This window comes from Monodelphis domestica, chromosome 3, assembly GCF_027887165.1.
Source record: "Monodelphis domestica isolate mMonDom1 chromosome 3, mMonDom1.pri, whole genome shotgun sequence".
Classification (NCBI taxonomy): domain Eukaryota; kingdom Metazoa; phylum Chordata; class Mammalia; order Didelphimorphia; family Didelphidae; genus Monodelphis; species Monodelphis domestica.
The window spans coordinates 292,956,057-292,980,241 of record NC_077229.1 but is presented as its reverse complement, the minus strand read 5'-3'; the positions used below and the strand labels follow the sequence as shown (position 1 = coordinate 292,980,241).

At 35.0% G+C, this 24,185-nt stretch overlaps 1 protein-coding gene across 4 annotated transcripts in view; it reads right to left on the bottom strand.

The window, feature by feature from the left end:
- Positions 1-3,337: 3,337 nt before the first annotated feature.
- Positions 3,338-24,185, bottom strand: part of UBE2V2 (ubiquitin conjugating enzyme E2 V2) — a 73,121-nt gene continuing 52,273 nt past the window's right edge. For 2 of the 4 annotated variants that reach the window (XM_007487145.3, XM_007487144.3), the window contains 2 exons: positions 22,769-22,894; positions 3,338-7,625 (listed from right to left, as the gene is read on the bottom strand). In XM_007487145.3, coding sequence (XP_007487207.1) covers positions 7,479-7,625; positions 22,769-22,894 — 273 coding nt within the window. In that variant the 3' untranslated portion in view covers positions 3,338-7,478. The remainder of the gene's footprint in view (positions 7,626-22,768; positions 22,895-24,185) is intronic. The other 2 variants (XM_007487147.3, XM_007487146.3) reach the window with 1 other exon arrangement.

Sequence of the window (24,185 nt, the reverse complement as noted above, 5' to 3'; positions counted from 1 at the left end):
AAAACATTTTTAAATCTTTATATAGAATCGTGTTAAAATGTCATGTATTTAAAGGGGTCAACTTCCTTCAATTTACTAAGGAAAACAAAGCCTAAAGAAGTTGGTCACTTTTCCAAATTCATAAGTGGTAGAAATAGGATTAGAATCCATTTCCTGATTTCTAAACCAGAAAGCTTTAAACTGTTAAAAGTATTGCTCATATTTTAGCACTGATCAGAAATATTAATTTGATTTCTATTAAGATTATTCATGACTAAATTGCACAATACACACTAGCTTAGATAGTATAGAATGACAGAATTTAATAGTATAATTCCTTAGCTCTTAGTTGGAAAAGTATGAAGTAAAAGTCAGAAAGGTTGAAAAGGCTATGTACAAATTGTAGTATTCCCCAGTACAGGAATCACCCACATGGATAAAATCATAGATTAAAGTATCAAAATATATCATTCCATTAGAGTTATGAGTTAAACTCAAATTAAATAAAAGTGGTTTAATCTTTTCCTAGCAACGATTTGAAGTTTCTAAGAATGACACTTCAGTTTACTATTTACAGTGTCTTCTAGGTTGCTTAATTTTATATTACTCACTAAAATGAGGTTACATACTAGAGGACTTTGCTGCATCATCTTTCTTCTATGCTCACTAATATATTAAGGCATGTTATATATAAGCGCAAATACTGTATATGAAGTGCCAAGTCAGAAGACTCTGGGTTCAAATTCCACCAACAATCACATATCTTTATTTCATATATGTTCATAACCTTTTTAAAACAGCAATTTATACTACTTAATAGATGAAACAGCTAGTTTTCTCAGTGGTTAGTGTTGTGCCTGAAGTCAGGAAGACTCCAGTTCAAATTCAGTCACAGACAAATCATTAGCTGTGTGACTCTTGGGTCACTTAACCTGTCTGCTTAATCCACTGAAGGAAATGGCAAACCATTCTAAGTATCTTTGCCAAGAATAATCACATGGAGCATGGAGAACTAGACATAGCTGAACATCACAATGGATAGTTTTAAGGCAAGTCCTTTGTAAACTTAAAAGTACAATACAAGGGGCAGCTGGGTAGCTCAGTGAATAGAGAGCCAGGCCTAGAGACCGGAGGTCCTAGGTTCTAATCTGACCTCAGACACTTCCCAGCTGTATGACCTTGGACAAGTCACTTAATCCCCATTGCCTAGCCCTTACCACTCCTCTGCCTTGGAACCAATACATAGTATTGATTCCAAGATGGAAGGTAAGGGTTTAAATTTTTTTTTTAAGTACAATACAAATGTGTTAATACAATTCTTCAAGGTAATTTCTTACAGTACTCTTGTGAAGATATAAAACAATTTGACCATAACTGTGGCTATTAGTTCCAAGCTATATTCACTACTTACTATTGTTGCCCACTCCTAAAAATATGCTTAGATTTGTCCTAATCTTGAGGAAAATAAAAGAAAAGTCCCTCTACATTACCTCCCCTTCAGGTTTACAATCTCTTTCTCTGGAGTCAAACTTCTTGAAATAGGAAGATAAGAGCTGGGTAGATTCTCAAGAGATAATCTAGTCCAACATCAATTTACTGAGGGAACTGAGACTCCCACAAGACTGAATGATTTGCCAAGGTCCTGTTTCTAGGGGGGACAACCAGGACAAAAACCCAGATCTCCTGAATTGAATAGTATACAAAATTATTACATAAAATAGAATAAAAAATAAGCAGTACATAAAATAACGCATAAAATTACTGACTTGAAAGCCATGGGGCTGGAAAACAAAACCTAAAACTTTCCAAGTCAACTCTAAGGGGAATAGTTTTAAACAAAATTTTAACATATTTGTTAGGGGGAAAGGGTGGTAGGGGTAAAACAGTTGCTTTACACCTACTCAGCACTAAATCTCATTAACTTATATACTTAGCCTTCATTATTTTTGTTACTTTAAAAAAGTTTTAAATGGCTTACCAACTTCAAGTTGCTTGCCAAATTTTTTAGTTTGAGGAAAGAATTAAGGACAAGTCTCATTAATTAATTCTCATTTAAAAGACAAAGAAACTGAAGTCCACGAAGGTCAAAACTTACTTATGGTCACAAAGGTAACCAATTATTTGAATCTATATCCTCTAATTCAAGTTCTAGAGGAAATTCCTGCATAGTATGACTGTTTATTCACCATCTTACCATAAAACCTTACTAGGCCTACAAAATTCAAATCAAATGCCTCCTTCAGCTCCTCTTATCCCTGACAAAACCAAAGAGTTAGTTTGTTTCTCCCTCTCCCTCCAAATCCCAAACCACTTTATAGCTTTCCTTCTAAGGTGTTTTTATTCAGTCTTGTACATAATAATAATAATGAGGTACATTTAAGTATATCTTCAAATTGCTTTTAGAAAACAGGCTACCAACTTTTTAACATAGATGAGTTCCACATTCAGAAATACCAATGATTTTGTAATTATATTGCATTTTCCCTACCAGACTCCAGGCTAACTCTGTCTAGCGCAGTGGTTCTCATCCTTTCTAATGCCATGACCCCGCAATACAGTTCCTCATGTTGCAGTGACCCGAAACCAAAAAATTATTTTGGTGGCTACTTCAAAACTGTAATTTTGCTAGTTATGATTAGGAATGTAAATACCTGATATGCATTATGTATTCTCATTGCTACAAATTGAGAGGTTGAGAACCGCTGGTCTAGCCACTCCCCAACATATTTGGTCCCTCCTCTTAGTGCAGGGTATCTCCCACCAGAAGTGGAAAAACAAAGATTATCATGAGTAGGTCCACACCACTCACTTTATAAAATATCTGGCCCTCTTTATAGAGTCCCACCCATTTAACTGGAAGTTTGGTGTGAACATCCACGAATCCTGAGAGCAGCTTTTTAACATCATGGACTTCCTCCTCCTCTTGCAAAACATTAGTCTTTAAGATACTCCTGATTATGTTACTCCCTTTCATAGCAGTTGCTTCCTTGTTGCCCATGCTTTGACTCATTTATGCTCAATTGAATGGCTCCAGTTAAGCCATATGGCCTTCTCTTAAATTAGCCAAAAAGGACTTACTGATTTTGGCAATACCTTACTCCCTTAACTCTTCTGGCAAACCGTCACTTTATATTCGAGCTACAGATCACAATATCCAGTGAAAAATAAAAATTTACTTCAGAGATTAACTCTTACTTGTTACTAGTACTCTTAAATAAATGGTAAACTCCTTAAGGACATGATCTATTATATTTTATCTATTAGGCCCCTGCCAAACCCCAAAGCACAATGCCATGTTTCATATTAGGCACTCAATTAATTGAATAATCTTGAAAGTAACCACCAGTTACTCAGCAAAACAAGAGTAAATATTAATTTAATCAGAACCCAAACCAGGTTCTTTCAGGACTTATAACTGACAGTATACAAAACAATTAGGGCACTTACACAATACATATTTGTTCATATATTCATTCTAGAAAGGGTAATTCCCCAGGGTCCTTTTTGACATTAGCAAACAGACTTGATTTTTATTGAGATTCATCAAAAATTTGTACAAACCAAAAACTAATCTGGTTTGGGAATTATTGAATAGGCCTACATGTGATGGATATATATGCTAATAAAACATTTAGATAGCATACATCCTAATTAGTACTTAATAACAGGGTTTTCATAGCTATCTTTTTAAAAGCACAAATTCAACAGCATAACTTCACAAAACAAAGGTTTTGCCATGTTTTCATTAGCTTTTATCATACTGGTTTCTTCCTTTCTATTAGAATTTCTCTAGAAAAAAAGTCTCATGGGGCCATTCTGTCTTTATTTTCTATGATTCTAGAATTACTTTTTTTTTAACCTAGCATTTTTTAAAAAGCACTATCATAAAGATATTCCCATTCAATATATTTGTTAACTTCTGATAAAACTTATTCATTTTGATTTTAAAGACCATTAAAAAAATATAAATTTAACCAAATTTTCTAATGCATCTCCTCCTTTAAGTAAATATAATATGCATACATTCCTTTTCCATGTATATTCTTTACCCACACTACACACACACACACACACACACACACTCTTTCAGGTGTTTTTTTTTACACATGTGTATGTGTGTATATATACACACATAAACACACACAAACACACTTTTTTTTTTAAACCTGAAAGTTGACATCTTCATGAGGGGAGGGGGGGGAGAGAAGATATAATTTCCATCAAGCTAGTGTTGGTAAAAAGTAAAATAACAAACTTAACTAAAGAATAGAATGAGATTAGGGAAAAGAGGCTTAAATTTAAAAAATTCAAAATGTCAAGTATTAGAATTCCATTCTAATGTGAAAATGCTACATAAGATTGCATGTAACACACTAGGATACATAATTGAAAAACAATCTGGTACTGTAATATCTATGAAAATGTCAAAACTCAAACTAAACTGACCATAATCAAGCATAATATATTCTATTCCATTCTTGTTTTTAGCCTTTAAGAACTTTCTACAAAATAAAGAATTTATTGAACTTATTGCTGGCTTACAAAATTTACATGTCTAAAATCTGAATCCATTTAAAGATGATTTGTGAAATAAAATTTCAGTTTTTCTAAATGCTTCCAAGGCCATAGACTAAATAGGTATTATTACTATTATTATTGCTTGTGTGCTTTAAAAATAAAATCATATTTAGGCATTTAGCTTCATTTTCCTACTAAATTGAATTCCATGAACTCAAGTGTTTTATATTTTGGATTGATATACTCAATCAGAATTGTCAATGATTATACATATTAAATCTTTTGCAATTAGCATCATTTTCTAACTGTTCTTTGCCAGGTACATAAAACAATTAAATAGTCATTTTAAGTCACAGTAAGATGCATTAAATAAGAATATTTACTTTGTCAGGTTAAGTACCTTATTTCATCTATTTCTTGTGAAACTACCTCCTGGAACACACATGGGTCAATCTAACCTACTCTGAACACACAAACTATTGATTAAATATTTTTTGATCTTATGATGAAGGTCCTACATCACACCCCAAAGGCTTTACATAGTTACAAAATTACAAATGGATGTTTCAAGACACTGAAAAATCATAGTATGCCAATGAATGTAAATCTCATTAGTTCACATAAGCTGGGTCACAGGGGGAAATTTTAATATATGACCAATTCAGAAAGCAGAACACTGACCTAACAGGACAAGAAAAAGTTGTTTTATAATCCTTTATTAGCATATGATCACCCTTTAAGGGTTTCTCTTACTAACCTTTAAAAACATTCATCTAAGGCAATTTTACAGTTCACTTAAAAATTTTAAGACTATACACTCCTGGAATCTTGACCTCCTTTCAAGAGAAACAAAGGGGAATCTGCATTAAAAACTGCCCTGTTAAGATGTTACTCTATGTAGGAGTGGTTCTACATCATCTCCCTTCTATAACCAACCAGCATGGCTTTGATTGCTACATACAGCTCAATTGTAGCATGCAAAAAAAAAAAAAGGATTCTGCTTTCTAAATTTGTTAATTGGCATGCAAGTTTCTGCAGAAATCCATAGTCCCCCAAAATTAATGATGAATATACGTTGCAGAGTTAACTTAGACAACATGGAGCTGGAAAACCAACACTTGAATACAACTGTGGGGATAAGAGGAAGGAACACAAAAGAACATAGTTCCAGAGCTTCTCAGCCTCACAAATATATGAAGCATACAGATGATTTAAAGTAATACAGAGTTCCCAGAGTAAATAATTTATATTCCCACAACCATACTTTACTAGCTTCCATGTAGAGCAAGACAGTTTCTCACAGTGAAAAAGTACTTAGACATACTGATGGAGACTGTCACAGGTCAATGAAGACCTTACAAAGCTTTATGGTAATCCATATAAATTCCCTTCATCCTCTAACCATTTTAAAGTTAACATTTTAAAAGTAGAATATATTTTTAAATCATAATAATCATCCCAAATCATTTCCAATATACTACATAAGTGTAGTGGTGTAGATGTGTCTGTTTAGCAACATTTTAAACTTCTTTGTGAATAATATTAAAATTAAAGGGTTAAAGGTATATTAAAATATATCAATTTAGCCAAAGTATCCTTTACACTAATAAACTATATAATCTGATGAAGGAAAGGTAGCAGAGTGCTATAAACTCTACTGATGATTCCAAATGATTATCTCAAACCATATGGTACACCAAGGCTCCTAATGTGAAAAAACAGTAATAAAACCACAGGAAAAATAAAATTTGGAGATGTTTTTGATGAGGTATGGTTGAAATTCATTCTAGTTCATGGCACTGTACCATAAGCACTCAGGACAGACAGTATAATCAAAAGAAAATACATGCTTATATAACTCCATGTAATTGAGTCTTTTAGTGGGAAGAACCTCAAGTTTCGTAGGAAAAAAAATATTAAAAGAAAAAAGATATTAACTAAAATAGCATGTGAAAACAGAAGTATAAGAGATAGGTGTTGAAAATTCTGAAGTGTTTAAAAGCTACAAGGTTTTTAAAACACGATGCAAGGAATTTCTATTCTCTCAAAGATGGGATAAGACCAATTATGTAATTGCTCTTTAGCAATAATAACCAAAAGTCCAACTAACCAGTATACAAAAATAGGGGAACAAATAGATTGACAAGATACAATAATTTTGATTTTAGCTACTTCTGCAAGTCACTGTACATATATTACAGCAGTATCATAGAAATGGCACAGCCTTGAGGATACTTTCCACATTTTATTTACATTTTAAGACTAACTTTAATCTCAGAATCACATATCCATACACCTATTTCCTTTGTTTTTTTTTCACTTAAACTTAAATTCATGGTTTATCAGAACAAAGACTGTAAACAAATATTTACCATGTCTGTTACATGTAACACACAGGAGCTGCTTTAAAACAGAAATCCATCTCCCTCCCTTACTCCCTCCCCCCTTTTTATAAATACAGGTATCAAAACAATCCTGAACATACTTTTTGTTACTACTAGTAGTCGGTACCCACACCTCTTCAAAAATTAAACAAAATTAGTAACAGTATTTATTGTACCTGTTACTTTAAACAATTTACATTGCAGCTCTTTCACTAAGCAAGATGGACCAAGCATGCCATTTATAATTTTCCTTCTTGAGAAATTAGATTTCTGAAACATACATTACTCCACAGCAATCTGATACTTCTTGCCATGCTTTCATCTTGTAAAACCTGAATTCCATTTGGAGTACTCCAGGTTTATGCTTAAATGATAGTGCCTTGATAAGAGGAAAAAAAAAATTGTGCTGCATTTTTCTTCCCATTGTGCCTGAAAACATAATGGGTGTACATATATTAAATATATTCTTACAAATGTCCAGGTCATGTATACCAGCTGGAATTCTTTTAATGTGTGGGTTCTGCATTGTGAGATTTAATCAAGACATTAACATGAGTAGAAGGTTGTTGGTTTAGATAAGTTTGAGATTTGTTAAAATTAATTGCTGTATGTTTGTCCTTCTGGAGGTTGTGGAAGCTTCATGTTTTCTTTGGACATCATTAGACGCCTTAGCTCTTGAAGTACAACTTTAATGCTATAAGAATTTTGCCATTTTGCTAACACTGGTATGCTCCGTGCATCCACCTGAAAGAAAAAAGAAAAACCACAAATAAATGCTACATATAAATTTTAGGCATAACTTTCTAGGTCTAAAATTTCATTTTAAATCTTCCTAGACCAGAAATAAGAAGACCTAGCTAGTCCCCACTCTAAGCTATATGATTCTAGGTAAGGTGATTGATTGGCCTCTGGGCCTCAGTTTCCTCATCTGTAAAGAGAAAGGCAACAAGGAATATTAAACTTAAATCCAAGTCCTAGTTATTACTATATTATCTTAAAGGGGGGAAAAACCATTATCCATGAAATTTAGTCTCTTCATCTGTAAAATGGAGGAGAGGGGGGAGCACAAACTGGATTGTGTAAAGATAGTACTGTGAAAATCTATAAGTATTCTATAATTGTGAGCTAGCATTTCCTGTAAAATGAGGACAAGATGCCAAACTAGCATCAATTCCTTTAAAAAAAAAGTTTTTAGAACAAAGTGCTGTCAATGAGTAATTAAATTTAATAAGGGCATTTAAAGAAGTCCCTTGTGACTGATAATCTTAGAGAGATACAGTCCAGGTGAGAGAATTGGGTTTATTCAAAAAAAGTTTATTCAAATATTGTAAACCTCAAATTTCCTTAGACTTATAATTGTTGAAAATTTCACCATTGGGATATTTCATACTTGGAAAATTTCTTACTGATAGTCTATTGGAATGGGAACTCCATTGGCATGGAAGGTTCCTTCTCTTCCCTTCTTAAGATTACTTTAGGACAGAAACCCTTTGCTGAACAATGGAAAGGACTTTGACCTATGCTTGAGCATAGAACAGGAATTTCTTTGAGTCTTGATTGATTTTAGAATTGGTACAATGGAGATACTCCACCCTATTCAGTCCTAATAGGATTGAGTAAGGGCTGCAGCCTAGATCAAAATTTAATTATTCCAATCTCTACCATACTCAAGTTAACAGGATTTAGAAAGGGCTGTAGCAAAGGAGTATAGATTTAATCATTTGAAAATATGACCTTCAACAGACATGTGCAAAAGCCAGAAACCTCTGGGCGGTCCTGGGTTAAGCAAGAGCCTCCATTGACAGGGAAATTGATGAAGAGTGATTGGTAGATGTGAGGACTGAGGGGAGGCAACTTGGATGGTGTCCTTAAAGATAGGAGGGTCTGGAGACTGGGGGGGGGTTGAGTTTTTGGTCGGTGTGGTTCCTGGGCTCTGAGGAAGCTTGCTCTGAAGGAAGCTGAAGGTGGGGGCCTCTGAGACTGTTTCTCCATTTTGGACACGTGAGTAATAGGGACTGATCTCTTTTCTTTGCCCCAGCTATCTAAGGGCTTGGGCCTTTTGGCCCAGCCTAAACAGAAGGGGTATTTAAGCCCTATTCCCTTCTCTCCCCTTTCTCTCTATATATATATCTCTAATTCCTTTCTTGCTCCTATTGTAATTAAACTCCAAAAAAGGCTGACGGCTGACTTGAGTTTTTCATTTAGGAATTACATAGCTGATTCCTTGGCGACCTTAAATTAATATATATCAGTCTTTTAAAGTGATTCCCTTGTAACAATATGACAGGACTCAAAGAAAAACAAATAAATGCATTCATGCCACCCTGAAGAAGGGTCTCTAATGGAATGCCCTGCGATCTTCTATTTTATATTTCTATTTATAATGAATGTGAAATAGCAACTGGATTAGTGCACTGGCTGAAAGAACTTGGCTAGAATCTTATAAAATTAAATGTTAAACATCTACAAAAATGCACAAGTAAACTTAAGAGATGCACAGTAAAATAAAAGATATGCCATTCAGTGGAAGTAATGATCTAAGAATCTAAGATGTTCCAAGATCTGACAGTTTAAAGGGAAAAGTTTTTCTTTTTAGAAAAACCTAAGAATCATGCACCCCTAGGATTTCGCTGACCAGGAGCATAAGTATCAAAGGATGGCTTTTGTATTCCATGGTGGAGGAATAGTGTGTTTCATTTCCCAGGGAAAAAGGAGAAGAGAAGGAAAGAGGAGAAGACTAATAAGAGTGATATACTCTAGAGTGAAAAAGGGACGAGGATAGAAAGGAGAGAGATAAGAATGAAAAAGAAACAGAAGCACAGAAAAAAGGGAGAAGAGATAGAACGGGGGGGGGGGGGGTACAGAGAAAGAGATATACACAGAGACAGACAGATGTCTATGTTTTTTTATTTTATTAACACAGCCATAATTAGCTTTCAATTGCTATATGGTACAATACTGATCCAGCAAACTTTGAATATCAGAAATTTTGTGGTAAAAAGCATCCTCAATGGATAAATTTTCTTTTATTTTTAAAAAATTTCTTCTTTATTATGACTATAAGGATTATTCACAAGCAAAAACATTCTAAATTCCAGTTTCTTATTCTAATGTTAAATTAGCTTTAAGGTAAAAATTATAACAAAACTGCTCTATTTATACCTTTCTGTACTTCATTTAATTTTCCAAATATTTACATTTTTATGAACAGGTGGTTTTCAAGTGATGAAACACAGGCTATCAATAAACAACATGAACAAAGCTCCAATTGCAAATAAGAGAAATGGATGAATTTTCTGAAAAAGCATTCCTTAGGGAGAGAGGTAGAAGAAGTGGGCTAGGGTTCCCCAGGCAACTATGAAAAGAAATCAAGAATTTCATAAGCCATGCAAGTGAATCAATACTTCAGGCAAACATTAACATTATGATACTGGTGGCTTTTTCTTTCTACTATTGCACTAATATAAAGATTCAAGTAATAACGAGGGTACAGAACTTGGCAATTGAATGGATGTGGAGAATGAGTGATGGAAGATTCAGTTACTGAGGGAACAGCATGTAGTGGAATCTGAGGACATGGGTTTAAATAAATCCCAGATCTTCTACTTACTGTCTTATTCTGGACACATCACTATATCTTTCTGGTACTCAGTTTTCTCATTTGTTAAACAATGGGACTGGTGACCTTTAAGGTCCCCTCCTAGCTCTTAATCTTATGATTTCAAGCTTTGAGGTTTAGGTGCCTGAAAAAATAGCGCTAGCATTAACAGAAATAAAATTACAGTAATAAGCAGTTAAGTTCAGTTTGGATAAGTAAGAAACATGGAAACTATAGGACTGGAGCTCTGCAGACAAGACAGAACTAGAGATGTAGATTTATACATCTCATGGAAATGATAAAGCTATGAAAGTCATTGAGAGCATAAAGGAAGAAAATGCACAAAACGAAGACAGTAAAGTCAAGGACAGAGCAGATAGATAGATACACACACACACACACACACACACAAAACTCCCTAAAAACGGAGAAGGAAAGTTACAAGGAGTTTAATGAGCAAAGTAGTAGATGACTATTCTTTCAAGAATTTTTATGATGAGAGGACAGGTATGAAGTGGGAAGGATCTGGGTTCAAATCTGGCCTCAGTCACTTCCTAGCTGTATGACTCTGGACAAGTCACTTAATCCCAATTGCCTAGGGTTCAAAAAAATGTTGACAATAAAGAGGAGAAAAGGTAGGGAATAAGAATCAGGCAGGGTTTTTTAGAATAGGGGCATAATGAGCACATTTTAAGAAGATAGAAAAGAGCCAGCAAAGGAAATAGAACATTAAAAAGGGAGATGTAGCAGTTGATAGAGCAAAGTTTCAATAATATAGGATGAATTCATTTAACAAGGAATAAAACTATCTCTTTCTCTAAGGCCAAAGGGATTAGGAAGGGGACATGAAAATATAAAAAAGCTTAGAAGAGTAGAGTGCAGGAGTTCATGGCAAATGGACTTGATTTTCTCAAGAAGCATGAAGTGAGATCATCTGCTTTGGGTAGAGGTAAAATTGGGGAAACAAAAATTTGGAATAGCTACTGTGAGAAATATAAATCAGTAAGGAAAAGAAAGAGTCCATTTAAAGTCAGTTAATATAAGTCTAGAGTAAAAAGAAAAAAGCAAAAAAAGCAATATCCTGTTGTCCCATGTTGGCAAAGCCCGGGCACACAAGCTGCAGCATGGCAGAGGGGAGCTGCTCCTTTCTCCCTCTCCATCATGCCTGAGGACAGAAGTTCACATGCCCTGCCCTGTTCAGGGGTCCAATATGAGCACTTCCTTCCTTACCATGTAAGGGGTAATAGTGGGGGGAGCAGCACCGGCTCGCATGGGCTTGAGGGTACATTTGGGCACATGAACTTGTATTTTCACAAAAACCAAGATTTAAAATTTTGTTCCAAGAAAAAAAAGTCTTCAAAGAAAGAAGCTTGCTAACTACTCCTAAATTCCATTTTTCTTTCCTTTACCATGCCCTATTCCAAGACAGATAAACACATGAACTGTTACCAAGGTACATGTATTTCATTTTGTAAGGGAAAACAATGAAATTTACTGCATCATTTTGGGCTCTTTGTTATACCTAATCTTCCTTATTTATAAAATAAAAGAATTGGACTAGGTGATTACTAATGTCTGATTTCTAGTGTTTAGTGAATTCCCTTTTAAAGCAACTTTCAAATATTGTAAGATGTTTTATCATTTCTATTGTCCACAATTAATGTAATATAGTCTGCAAAACAAAAACAGTAACCAAAATTTTCTAATAATATTCTGTGGAATTTCTCTTAAGAGTAATAAAAAATTAGAGGAATGCTTTAAAATAAAGTATTTATAATGCAATCTTCTTAAGACTATTGTAAATAATCTGAAACCCCAAGATATTTCCAAAATAGAAACAAATACTTGCAGTTGTATAATGGTAGTTATATAAATATAAGTGATTGCAAATTCTGTGAAATCCCAAACAGATTCCGCAAAACTCTCAATAAAGATCTTGGTGGGGGTAGAACACAGGGAGGATGACTACGGGAAAATAAATATGTCAGAAAAACCTGCAGTTCATCAGTTCATAATACACAATAATCTCCCAAACTTAAGATCCTACAGCATTTGAACTCTGTAATTTATGTTTTAAAATGCTACATCTCCCATAAGAAATATTTTTGCAGTTTCACTTCATAAACATAGACTCATATTATTTTAAAGGCACACTTCAGAACTATTGGTGTAAAATACATCATCAAAAGTCCAGGTACACTGAAGAATATATACTCATCAAAAGGAAAACTGAAAATAAAAGAGGCAAATTACTATCAAAGAAAAAAAAAAGAATGCCACCTCATATTAATTTTAATTTTTACAATACACAACCCTAAATATCAACAATTTTACGTTTCATTTTCAGGGGTGATATAACTGTTGGGTTTTAGGGATAGGTTTGGATGTTAATTTAGGCCAGTAACCTGGTTTGGGAAAGGTATTCAAGCCCAGTGAAGTCAGAGCCAGACTCTGAGATAACTGAGATCTCTCTCTCTCTCTCTCATGTTACAAATTACAGGTGTTTAATATAATTAAGGATAAGTTGCAAGGGATTTAGATATACTCAATAAATAGCCATACCTCCCCAGATCTATAAATCTCTCCACAGATATTACTTCTGAGTGGTTCCCTACTCTATTCCCTATACTCACTATATGCCCCAAATTTACTATATTTAACTAAGCTAATGCTAAACCCCACTTGGATAATCTAAAGGTAGAAGGTCTTTGTACAAGTTGGACAGGGTCCAGTGATAGTCTCATGATCATCTATTATTTGTCACAATACAGGAACTCAGTAGGTCTCAAAATGACAACAGGTACAGGATAATCCAAGCAACAATAAGATGTGATAAACAAGCAGTCAAAATCCACAGGGAAAAGCTAATTCTCCTCAGGTGCACCCAGAGGGGAAAAGCCACAGCCCTCAGTCTCTAACCAACAGCAGCTGCTCTCTCAGAATTCCAGAACTCTGCTCTTTTTCTGTCAGTCTGCAAACTCACACACATTTAACTTTTACTCATAACATAAGTATAAAGTTTTTTTTTCATAAAGTCAAAATAGTGCTGAAAACAATATTTTTGGCATTTGTGCATTAACAAACTTATATCTCATCTAAACTAAAATTCTTACCCAAAACAATAAACACTCACTTATCACATCTAACACTACAGTACCTTAGGGATTTAGATCAAGGAAAGGAAAAGGGAAAAATTATACAATGAACAGTTACAAAGTTGAAAATACAAAGCAAGTATATGCAAAAATAAAGTAAGCAACATCAAAATAAAGTAAGTAAACATCAAAATAGAAATACAAACAGAAAACTTCAGTTGGCAGTTAGGTGGCTCAATAAATAGATAGCCAGGTCTTAAGACTTTAAGTACTGAGTTCAAAAATGGCCTTAGACTCTTCCTAGCTGTGTGATCCTGGGCCAAGTTATTTAAACCCTTACTGCTCTTTTGCTTTAGAACCAATACTAAGTATCAATTCTAAGACAGAAGGTAAGGAATTTTTAAAAAATTGTTTCATTTTCAAAGAACCATAATAGGGGCCAATAAAGTTCAAACACTTTAAACACCTACTCTTTAGGCATTACTCTAAGCATTAGAGATACAAAGATTAAAAGCAAAAGTCCCTGCATGGAAACAGTTTGTACAATAGCAAATCAATTCAACAATCATTTATCAATTTCTTACTGAGAGGTCTCAAAGTATATGTAGAGAGAACAGAGGACATAAAGGTGAAAATCCTAGCTGTTATTTATTAGCTACATGTCATTTCACCTACTGATAAAATGTAAATAATCCTAGTATGACCTACCTCATACAACCTTCCTCGGAGTAGTTTTGATCAAATGAGAACAAAGTATTTTGTAATATGTAAATATAAAAGTTATCATCATGAAGAGAGTACTACAAATAGGTAAGGAGAATATAAAATAGGTTTAGACAATATTTGTCATACTCAGAGTATCTTAGAGACTATTTCAATAGGATCACAGACATAGAGTTGGGAAGGACCATATGAGCCATCAAAACTAATCCTTTCTTTTGATAAAGAAACTAAAAGCCCCAAGGGGAGGTTCCTCATTAAGAATTCAGGATAATTTTTCAATCTGGCAATCTCCTTAGACCAATGATGGTGAACATTTAGGAACTTTTTAGGGACTCTGTGCCATGACGCACCCCACCCAAGACTGTGTGCCCCTCCCCCAGACTGCATGCATTGTCCCACCCACCCCTGCATTTGAGAGCAGGAAGGCTCCAGTGCCCCATACCCTCCCTTTCCTTTTTAAGGGTGGGGCCAGGCTACCAGACAGGGATCAAATGCACTCAGTCCCTACAACAGTCAAAAGAGGCTAGAATGCCCAACCCCCTGCATTTGGAGACAGAACCAAGCTTAGCTAGTCAAGCCAGAGGCCTGCCTGTGCCCAAAGGGGTCTCCTCTACATGCCTTCTTTCACACATGTGCCATAGGTTCTCCATCTTGGCCTTAGACCTTTGTTGAAACAGGTATGAATAGAGAGCAGAGCTGCACTACTTCTTCCTAAACTATTCCATCTATGCTGTTCTCCTCTCCTCCTCAGGTACAATGTTCTAACTAGGTCTTTTTTATGGTGTGGAAACTTTATGGAGTTGTATAGACAACTATATATATATATACCTATGCTCATTTAATTTCATTTAAAATAAGCTTATTTGGCTAGATTAAAGTTGTATAGCAGTCAATTGATTCAGGTATAACAATGACTGATATTTAAAAGGTACCTATTGACACTAATCCTTGACTGAAATTATTTTAGGGGGCAGAACAGAATCTGTTTGGGCTATAAATCTCAAATTCAAATCTTTCTAATCTTTAGAAGTGTTAACCAAAATTCTCAAAACCTCAAAAATTTCACCAAAATTGAAAAAGAGGAATGAAGTAAATTATTTTGAATTTGGAAACAAATGGACAACTGCTCTTTCAAATTTCCATTAACAAGGTTTCCTCTAAAATACACTTTCAGGGGGTAGCTAGGTGGCTAAGTGCATAGAGAGCCAGACCTAGAGATGGGAGGTCTGGCCTCAGACACTTCCTAAGTATGTGATCCTGACAAGTCACTTAAATTCCATTACCTAAACCCATACTGGCGAAGGCATGGCACACATTCCCCCTTCTCCACTGCACCTGAGGAAATTTTTTGCATGCCCCACCCCTCTGCCCAACAGCCCCAATGCAAGCACTTCCTCCCTCCTCTCTTCTTTTCTCCCTCCGCATCATACAATAGCATAGATCTCAAAATTTTATTGCCCCGGCCATCAGTATGAACATGAATGCAGGTCTTCCTATGTTTCAGTCTATCAATTCTTTAGGTATCCCTATTTCTCATCCTGTAACTATATCACTGCATGTAAACAATATGGTAAAAATATTATTATGTAAGTACATATAGAAAATAAAGTGGAGGGGAAAAAACTATTTCCAATGACTTTCCTAAGGATATTTCAATCACAATTTTAAGAACCTTCTTTTACACAAACAATGCAAAATAATTTATTCTATATAGCTTCATTAAAAAAAGAGAATTGAAGAACAATAGTAGTGATGGCAGGTAGGCGAATCTCATGCATGCTCTTTGTACACAATTCTTTTACAAGATTACTTTTTTAACTGAAATTAAAGGATAAACCATGGTCCAAAACTACAACAAAATGACAGTTCATTTTACTTCACTTCAAAAGTGTGGGATGGAATCAGTGTATAATTCTCAGAGTAACATTTTGGCTTGTAACCCTAATATTTTAAAGAGTCAGTCTATCTCCCTTGCAGGACAGGATTAAGTTAAGTCCTCTAGAAACTTGCTTTAAGGGAAGTTCCAGACTGACCTAGCCTTAGACTGAAGAGTAAATCTGAGTATATACCATTATGTCAGAGGCCTCTCAGGGTAATCCAGTCCTAAATTCCTTTCTTTGTATCCATATTAAAGCTAATTATTTAACTTTTTAAGATCTCCCCACCCCATCCTTCTCCATGCAGGACAAAGGCCTCTTAATCCCCTTTAGTCTGAGGAAGACAGTAAAATAAATTTGCCTTTCCTCCCAGTTTCTCTAAATCTTCATACACCTCCAACCCTAGAACATTTCTTTTTTTTTCTTTAAAAGGGTAAATCTTTATTGTTTTAAATCTATTTTTTCTTTTTTTTTTAATTTATTTATTTAGTCAATTTAGAACATTATTCTTTGGTTACAAGAATCACATTATTGCCCTCCCGCCACTAAGTGCAATTTCATTGGGTATTCCATGTGTCCTTGAGCAGAACCTATTTCCATGTTGTTGGTGTTTGCATTAGGATGTTCATTTAGAATCTGCATCCCCAGCCATATCCCCTCCACCCATGTATTCAAGCAGTTGTTTTTCTTCTGTGTTTCTACTCCCACAGTTTTTCCTCTGAATGTGGATAATGTTTTTTTCTCAAAGATTCCTCCAAGTTGTTACGGATCACTACATTGCCACTAATGGATAAGTCCATTACATTCGATTGTACCACAGTGTATCAGTCTCTGTGTACAACGTTCTCCTGGTTCTGCTCCTTTCACTCGGCATCAATTCCTGGAAGTCATTCCAGTTCACATGGAATTCCTCCAGTTTATTATTCCTTTGAGCACAAGAGTATTCCATCACCAACATATACCACAATTTGTTCAGCCATTCCCCAATTGAAGGGCATCCCCTCATTTTCCAATTTTTTGCCACCACAAAGAGTGTAGCTCTTTATGAATATTCTTGTACATGTCTTTTTCCTTATTATCTCTGGGGTACAAACCCAGCAGTGGTATGGCTGGATCAAAGCGCCTTGGGCATAGTTCCAAATTGCCCTCCAGAATGGTTGGACCAATTCACAACTCCACCAGCAATGCATTAATGTCCCAACTTTGCCACACCCCCTCCAGCATTCATTACTTTCCTTTGCTGTCATGTTAGCAAGTCTGCTAGGTGTGAGAGTTGTTTTGATTTGCATTTCTCTGATTATTAGAGATTTAGAGCACTTTTTCATGTGCTTATTGATAGTTTTGATTTCTTTAACTAAAAATTGCCTATTCATGTCCCTTGCCCATTTATCAATTGGAGAATGGCTTGATTTTTTGTACAATTGGTTTAGTTCTTTATAAATTTGAATAATTAGACCTTTGTCAGGGTTTTTTGTAATGAAGATTGTTTCCCAATTTGTTGCTTCCCTTCTATGCATTAGTTTTGTTTGTACAAAAAATTAATCGAAATTATTGATTTTACCTAGACCATTTCTTAAAAATGTTTATTTGAAGGATAATCCCTTTAGGGATTGATGGTATCACAATTTTCATATAAATAAGAGGTTTTCTTATAAATTTTTGAGCTCCTCTCCCTCTCTTTCTCCTCCCCTCCCTTCTATATTGCTATGGCACCACACTGATGATGAATTATACTGATCCTACAATAAGGATACTCTTCAGGAATTGTTATTCTCTCTTCTTCTTGCCCCCAGCCTCACCCCCCCTCTCAAACATGTTTCATTTTTAAAGATGGGTTTCCCTGGTCTCACTTTGAATAGTGGCTAAAAAGGGTTTCAAGATCCTCTTAGACTTCCACAGCACATAGGAGGAACATCTATCTCTTAGGTGCTTGCTATGTTCAAGGTTATGTGTTAAGCAGAAAAGGCAACTAAGTCTTCACTAACAAAAATACCTATAAAGAATTATGAGCATAAAAAGTTCAAGAATGACTGAATGTATTTCATAACCTAGAATATTCTACTTATTTGAAAAATGCTTTAAATTACTGCTCTCATACAAACTCAGATTATTATTATCAATGCTTCAGAAATACTAACAATATCTATAACAATCTCCCCCCACCTCTCCATGTAGGCTAAATCTACACTGCAACTTGGCTAGAGGTGTGTATAATAAGGCTGATTGGGTTTTTAGGGGTGTTCACGAGTACAGAAGAGGGTCAGGTTTCGATTTAGGGAAGTGATCATGAGCATGGAGGAGAGATTAGTTGATTGGTTGTTAAGATTGTGAGCCCCTGAAGTGCACAAGGAAACCCACCCCCCTTGAAACCACACTTAAACACTTGCCTTGAGCTCAGCAGGTGCCCCTCAACAGAGATAAATCTCTGTTGCAGATGCCCTCTGCCAGTAAAAGTAATATATTGGCTTGCTGCTTTGTAATCTTAGTCTTGGGTTTTTTTTCCATTTTCAGTCAGTGGGCTCGAGTCCCACACAGTCAGAATGCAGATTAAAGAATACATTTTTTCACTTTAGTTTATCTGGGTTTTTATTTCTGAGTTTTGGTTTTTATTCACTTATAAAAATGAACAATATGGAAATGTTTTGCATCATGATATATGTGTAACCCAGACCAAATGGCTTGCCAGCTCTGGGAAGGGGGAGGGATGGGAAGAGGGAGACAATTGGGATCTCGTAACCTCAGAAAACTTGTGGAAATGTATCACATGTAATGACAAAATAAAAGATCTTTACCAAAATAATATATATGTGTGTGTGTGTGTGTGTGTGTGTGTGTGTGTGTGTGTGTGTGTGTGTGTGTGTGTGTGTGTTTTGTAAGGGAAGCCTTGCACAGAGAGAAGCTTTGAAAAATGTTAAGGAGAGAGACTTTGATGGACAGGAGTAGCAGTTGGAAGGAACAAAAAAGAACTCTGAGAATGAACTGAAGGGAGAGTGGGTTTCCTGAACTCTGAGGAGGAAGAAGCTAATTCCCTGCGTCAAGATTTGAATCCCTGATTACCTGAGGATTTTCCCAACCTTTCCTTTGAACTTTGTATTATACCTTTGACCTCAGATTATACCTGTCTCTCCTGGAACAAACAGGGCTAGCTGAACATTTACAGCAGCTGGAAGGGCTGAACTCTGAAAGCCTGCTGAGGCAGCCTGAAACACATTTTACTTTCTAAGGAGCAGCTGAAGAAAAACTTGAATCCATTCATTTAGATTAGGATAGCAGACGAAAAGAAGAAGAAAGGAACCCACATTGTGACTGGAGCCTTAGCTTTGGCTAGGCTAAAGAGACTCCATACAACTATTTCATTAATTTAAGGCTACTGCTCCTACTCTCCATCCCCAACCTCTACCCAATTGAATAAATCAGTTAATTTATATTGAACGCAGTCAGATAAGTCTTTGGAGTATCAAGGAGATGGAGGGTGATATGGTTCAAATACGGAGTCAACTCTAAGAGACTTCGGTTAAGTCAAACCTGAGGTCAGCCACCATTACTGACTCCCTGACAGTTGGTAACAGAAAGGACAGCTAGGGGTGCTAGGCATTTCACTAAACCCTGGCAAAATGCCTATACTTTACCCCATAATTGACTCTTATCTGGATACTGGATTCTGTCTCTCCCAGTACTGAGTTTTCATCACAAGGACACCCCCTTGAGCCTCTCTGGTTAAGAAGGAAAACAAATTCTGTTGCTGATGCAATGGAATAAGGTGTGTCATTGGTTTCTGCAGTCAAAGGGTTATCAGGACCCCTGTGTGGATCACAAAAAACAAGCCCATGGGTCAGTCTATGTGCCTTATAGGAACATCAAACCTAAGGAGAAGAAGGGTGCTGAGTACATACTTTAAAGATCAGTATTCTACAGTATGAATTTACAACTTTAATGGGCTTCTTGATTTCTGTCTTGTGGATTCAGTTATAATCATTCTATTTCTGGAACATAATTTCTTTTTTTAGGGTACATTTTATTGGATCCCCCCTGACCCAGAAATCCTTTCCTCTGACATTTTCTTAAAGAAACTACATTTCTCCACCATTTTCTCCAATGCTACTCCTTCTTCTGTCATGTGTCTCTATAACTCAAACCACTGAGGAGTCATTAACAAATATCTTATCTTTCACTGATACTTCTGGACCCTGGATCTATAACACACTCACTCAGTAATATTTGCCATTTTAAGACAAGTTCATTTCTTTAATATTTTGATATACCCATGATCTCATCTACCATAGCATACCAAAATTTTATTTCTTACACTATGTGATTCTTATCCATATGTTTTTCTTTTTTTAATCTTTTTTAAAATCTTTACTAAAATTTACTAATAACAACTATAAGACAGATGGGTAAAGGCTAGGCAAACAGGGTTAAATGCCTTGACCAGGGTCATACAGCAATATAAAGTCTCTGTATTGGTTTCTGTTCTACTTGTACCCTTGAGGTAATATCATATTTCCCCATCTTGTTCTATCAATATTTCACTCTTTTTTACATGTTTCCTCTCTCTTTCTCTCAAAGTAGTACCTTCAACAGAAATAAAGAACTTTGGGTAAAAAAAAAAGGAAAACAACCCCTGCTGGGATTCAAATATCATCCAGCCTAGATAAAAATATCATCAATAAGGATTTTAATTCTCAGTCTTACAGTGTGTATGTATGTATAGAAATCAATCAATGGAGACTGCCATGGGAAGTCTGAGGGACAAATTGTCAGGCCAATCAGAAGAGGATATAGCTCCTTTTTAAAGGAGAGTCACGGCTAGGGGCTTTTCACTTAGGAGGCTGGCAAAAGATACATTCTTTGTTAATGGCATTGCATACCCCCATTAATAAACAATGTTATTTCTCAGGAAAATGGACTCATATTTGTTATTGGTTAAAACCTGGACATTACACTGTTTTCAAAAAATGCAATCTTTTTAACACCTATTGAGCCCCTCTTTACATTTCACCTTCCCCAAACATACAACATACTACTACTTTCTTACACCCCTAATGGACACAATTTTTTCTAGCACTTTTTTGTCTCAAAACATAAATTACATCATGGATACACAATTAGTAACATAAACTGCTAAATATTAAAATTAGACAAACTTTTTTTATTCCAAAAGAGAGCTAGATACAGTTATTGTTAAATTAAGATGTACCTCAGTACATTTATCAGGACATTTTTTAAATGGTCACTATTCATTGTGCTTTTTTTATTTTTAAAACCCTTACTTCCATCTTAGAATCAACACTATGTATTGGTTCCAAGGCAGAAGAGTGGTAAGAGCTAGGCAATGGGGGTGAAGTGACTTACCCGGGGTCACACAGCTAGGAAGTGTGTGAGGCCACATTTGAACCCTGGAAATCCCATATTTAGGCCTGGTTCTCAATCCACTGAACTACCTAGCTGACTCCTCTTTGTGCTTTTTTAAAAAAATATAATTAAAATTCTACACATATTATTCTCTTCATTTGTAACCCAAGTTTTTATTATTGTGTAATTAGAATCTGTTACCCTAAAAAACTGATTCCCTAAAAAAAACGATTCCCAGTAAAACAAAAATTCCCAGCACCCTACTCTCTTCCTGTCATTACATACTGACATAGACAGGATATAAATTACATGGATTTCTATGTCTCATTCTCGTGTCTTCCTGTCACAGCTTTGATAGAGGGGGCTTTTTGAGCAGGTAGAAAAACTTAAGTCACATGGTTTTATTTTGTTGGATAATAAACTTTATAAAATATAATACCTGAAGTATTGGACATTAATTTAAATCCTACACTATTGAACTAACATTCAAATATTATATTAATAATTTCCTCTTCATTCCTAAGAAATTGTCGTGTCCAATAATACCAAAACATATGGTATTAACTCCCAAGTGAGGCAACTTCTACTAGTGCAGGTTGGCACCTTTTCTGCAAATCTTAAGAGTTAACTGGAGCCCTAAGCCTAAGTCACAGTGCCAGTATGTATTAAGAATGGAATTTGAACCGAGGTCTTCCTAGCTACAAGGTCAGCTTTCTATCTGCCGTCTTAAACTTAATAATAAATTCTCTATGAATCTAATATCAGTAATAAGAATGTTTTATATTTTTAAATAAAATACTACACAAGTCTGAATATTAGTTTCATGATTGCAGTCAGATTTGGAAAACTCTATAGTCTAGATTCAGATTAATATGATATTCACAGGGAAAATAAGTATCATTCCTTGATCAAATAAGATATTTTTAAAGTGTATCCAACACACATTGGGCACACAATAAATGCTTGCTCCTTTCCCCTTTCCATTCAAGAGTAAAGTGAGCGGAGACTAAAACTGAATTAAAGTCTTAGTTAAAAAAAAAAGATACCACAAGCCTCACCCAACGACCTAATTTCTGTTGGTATAACAAGTCTCTAAGAGAGCTAAATTCATACAAGGAAAACAAATTATCTTCTTAATACCAACCAAACAATTTTGTACCATAAGCTAAAAAGGTCTTTGTCCTCTGGAACTTTATTAAGAGTTTTCATAGTGGAATGTGACAAATTATTTCAACTTACCATTCCATTGGAATTATTTATCCCATTCATATTAATTTTTGTTACAAATCTAACTGTTGGAGGTGCTTCTGGGTATTTAGGTCCACACTCTACTTTCAGACTGTATATTCTGTTTTCATAATTTGTCTGGAAGGCAAGAAAAGAGCAATACCTTATTATAACTGACATATTTTAAACAATATAGTAAATGACAAAACTTCTAAATAATCTTATTCAAAAGACAATAAAATAAATGCAGTGAAGTAAGTCTAATCTAAATCTGTTGTTTTATGGCTCATGGCTTTGGAGGGTGTTAGAGAAGGACGAATTCTCTTTTGGCTATTAAACCTCCATAGTAAAATTATTGATGTATAATAAGCAAACAAGAAAGTAACTGTTTTATAAATTAGCCAAAAACAAAAAGAAATTCTAGAAGTAACTGACTCTTACTAAAAAAAATGATTTTAGCATCAATACTCTTTAAAAAAAGGTTCAATTAAAAAATATGGGGAAAATTCAGCATTTTGCTACAAAAATCAGACCTGTTTGGTCTCACCTGAAACATTAAAAGTAACTTACTTTCAAAAACTTCATGCATGAAAGAGCTGAATGAAAATACCAATCATGGTATAGTGAAATGAACACTGACCTTGTGTCAAAAGAATCAAGTTCAAGTACTAATTGGACACTTATTGAGGGACTCTACACTGGAGCAAGTCGCAACCTCTGTGAACTTCAGTTTCTTTCTTTGTCTAACTGAAATAAGACCTGGACTATATCCCTCACAGGTCAGATGTGAGACATTTTGTAAAATTTAAAATAATATGTATATGTGAACTGTGTTTATTATAAACAGATGAAGGTCATATATAGATGTAACCTGCGTATTAAGAATCCAAAGCAACTGAACTGCTTAGGGGGAAAAAGAGCTCAAAGAACAAATTCTGCTGAACTTAAAATGGCACCATTAATGGGACTCTGCATGCTAAAGCATTATTTCCCAATTTCATGTTAGCAGTTATGCTATTAGCATTCATTCCAGAATTGTCTACTTAAGAATTTCCCAAATTATGTCACAGAAACTTCATTATTTCTTATGACCATAACTAGAGGTTATTGTGGAAAAAAAAAAGGGAAATCTTAGCAATATTTTTCCTATGAAAGATAAAATTATGTATCCTACTTATAATGTGCATTAAACGAGACTTTAATTTTTTGCTTCAAAGTTTCCCTACTGATCTCTTTTATCCCATAATGAAAAATTCCTCAAATCAATATTTAGGAGTTCCAGCCATATATTTTGAGATAAAAAATATTCAAATTCACTTGGAAATTCTTGAGCTATGGAAACAACTTGGAAGAGACTATTTTCATTCACACTTGTTCAAACATATAAGTTATTGGGTTTTCACAATATGACAATTACTTCAAGGTCCTT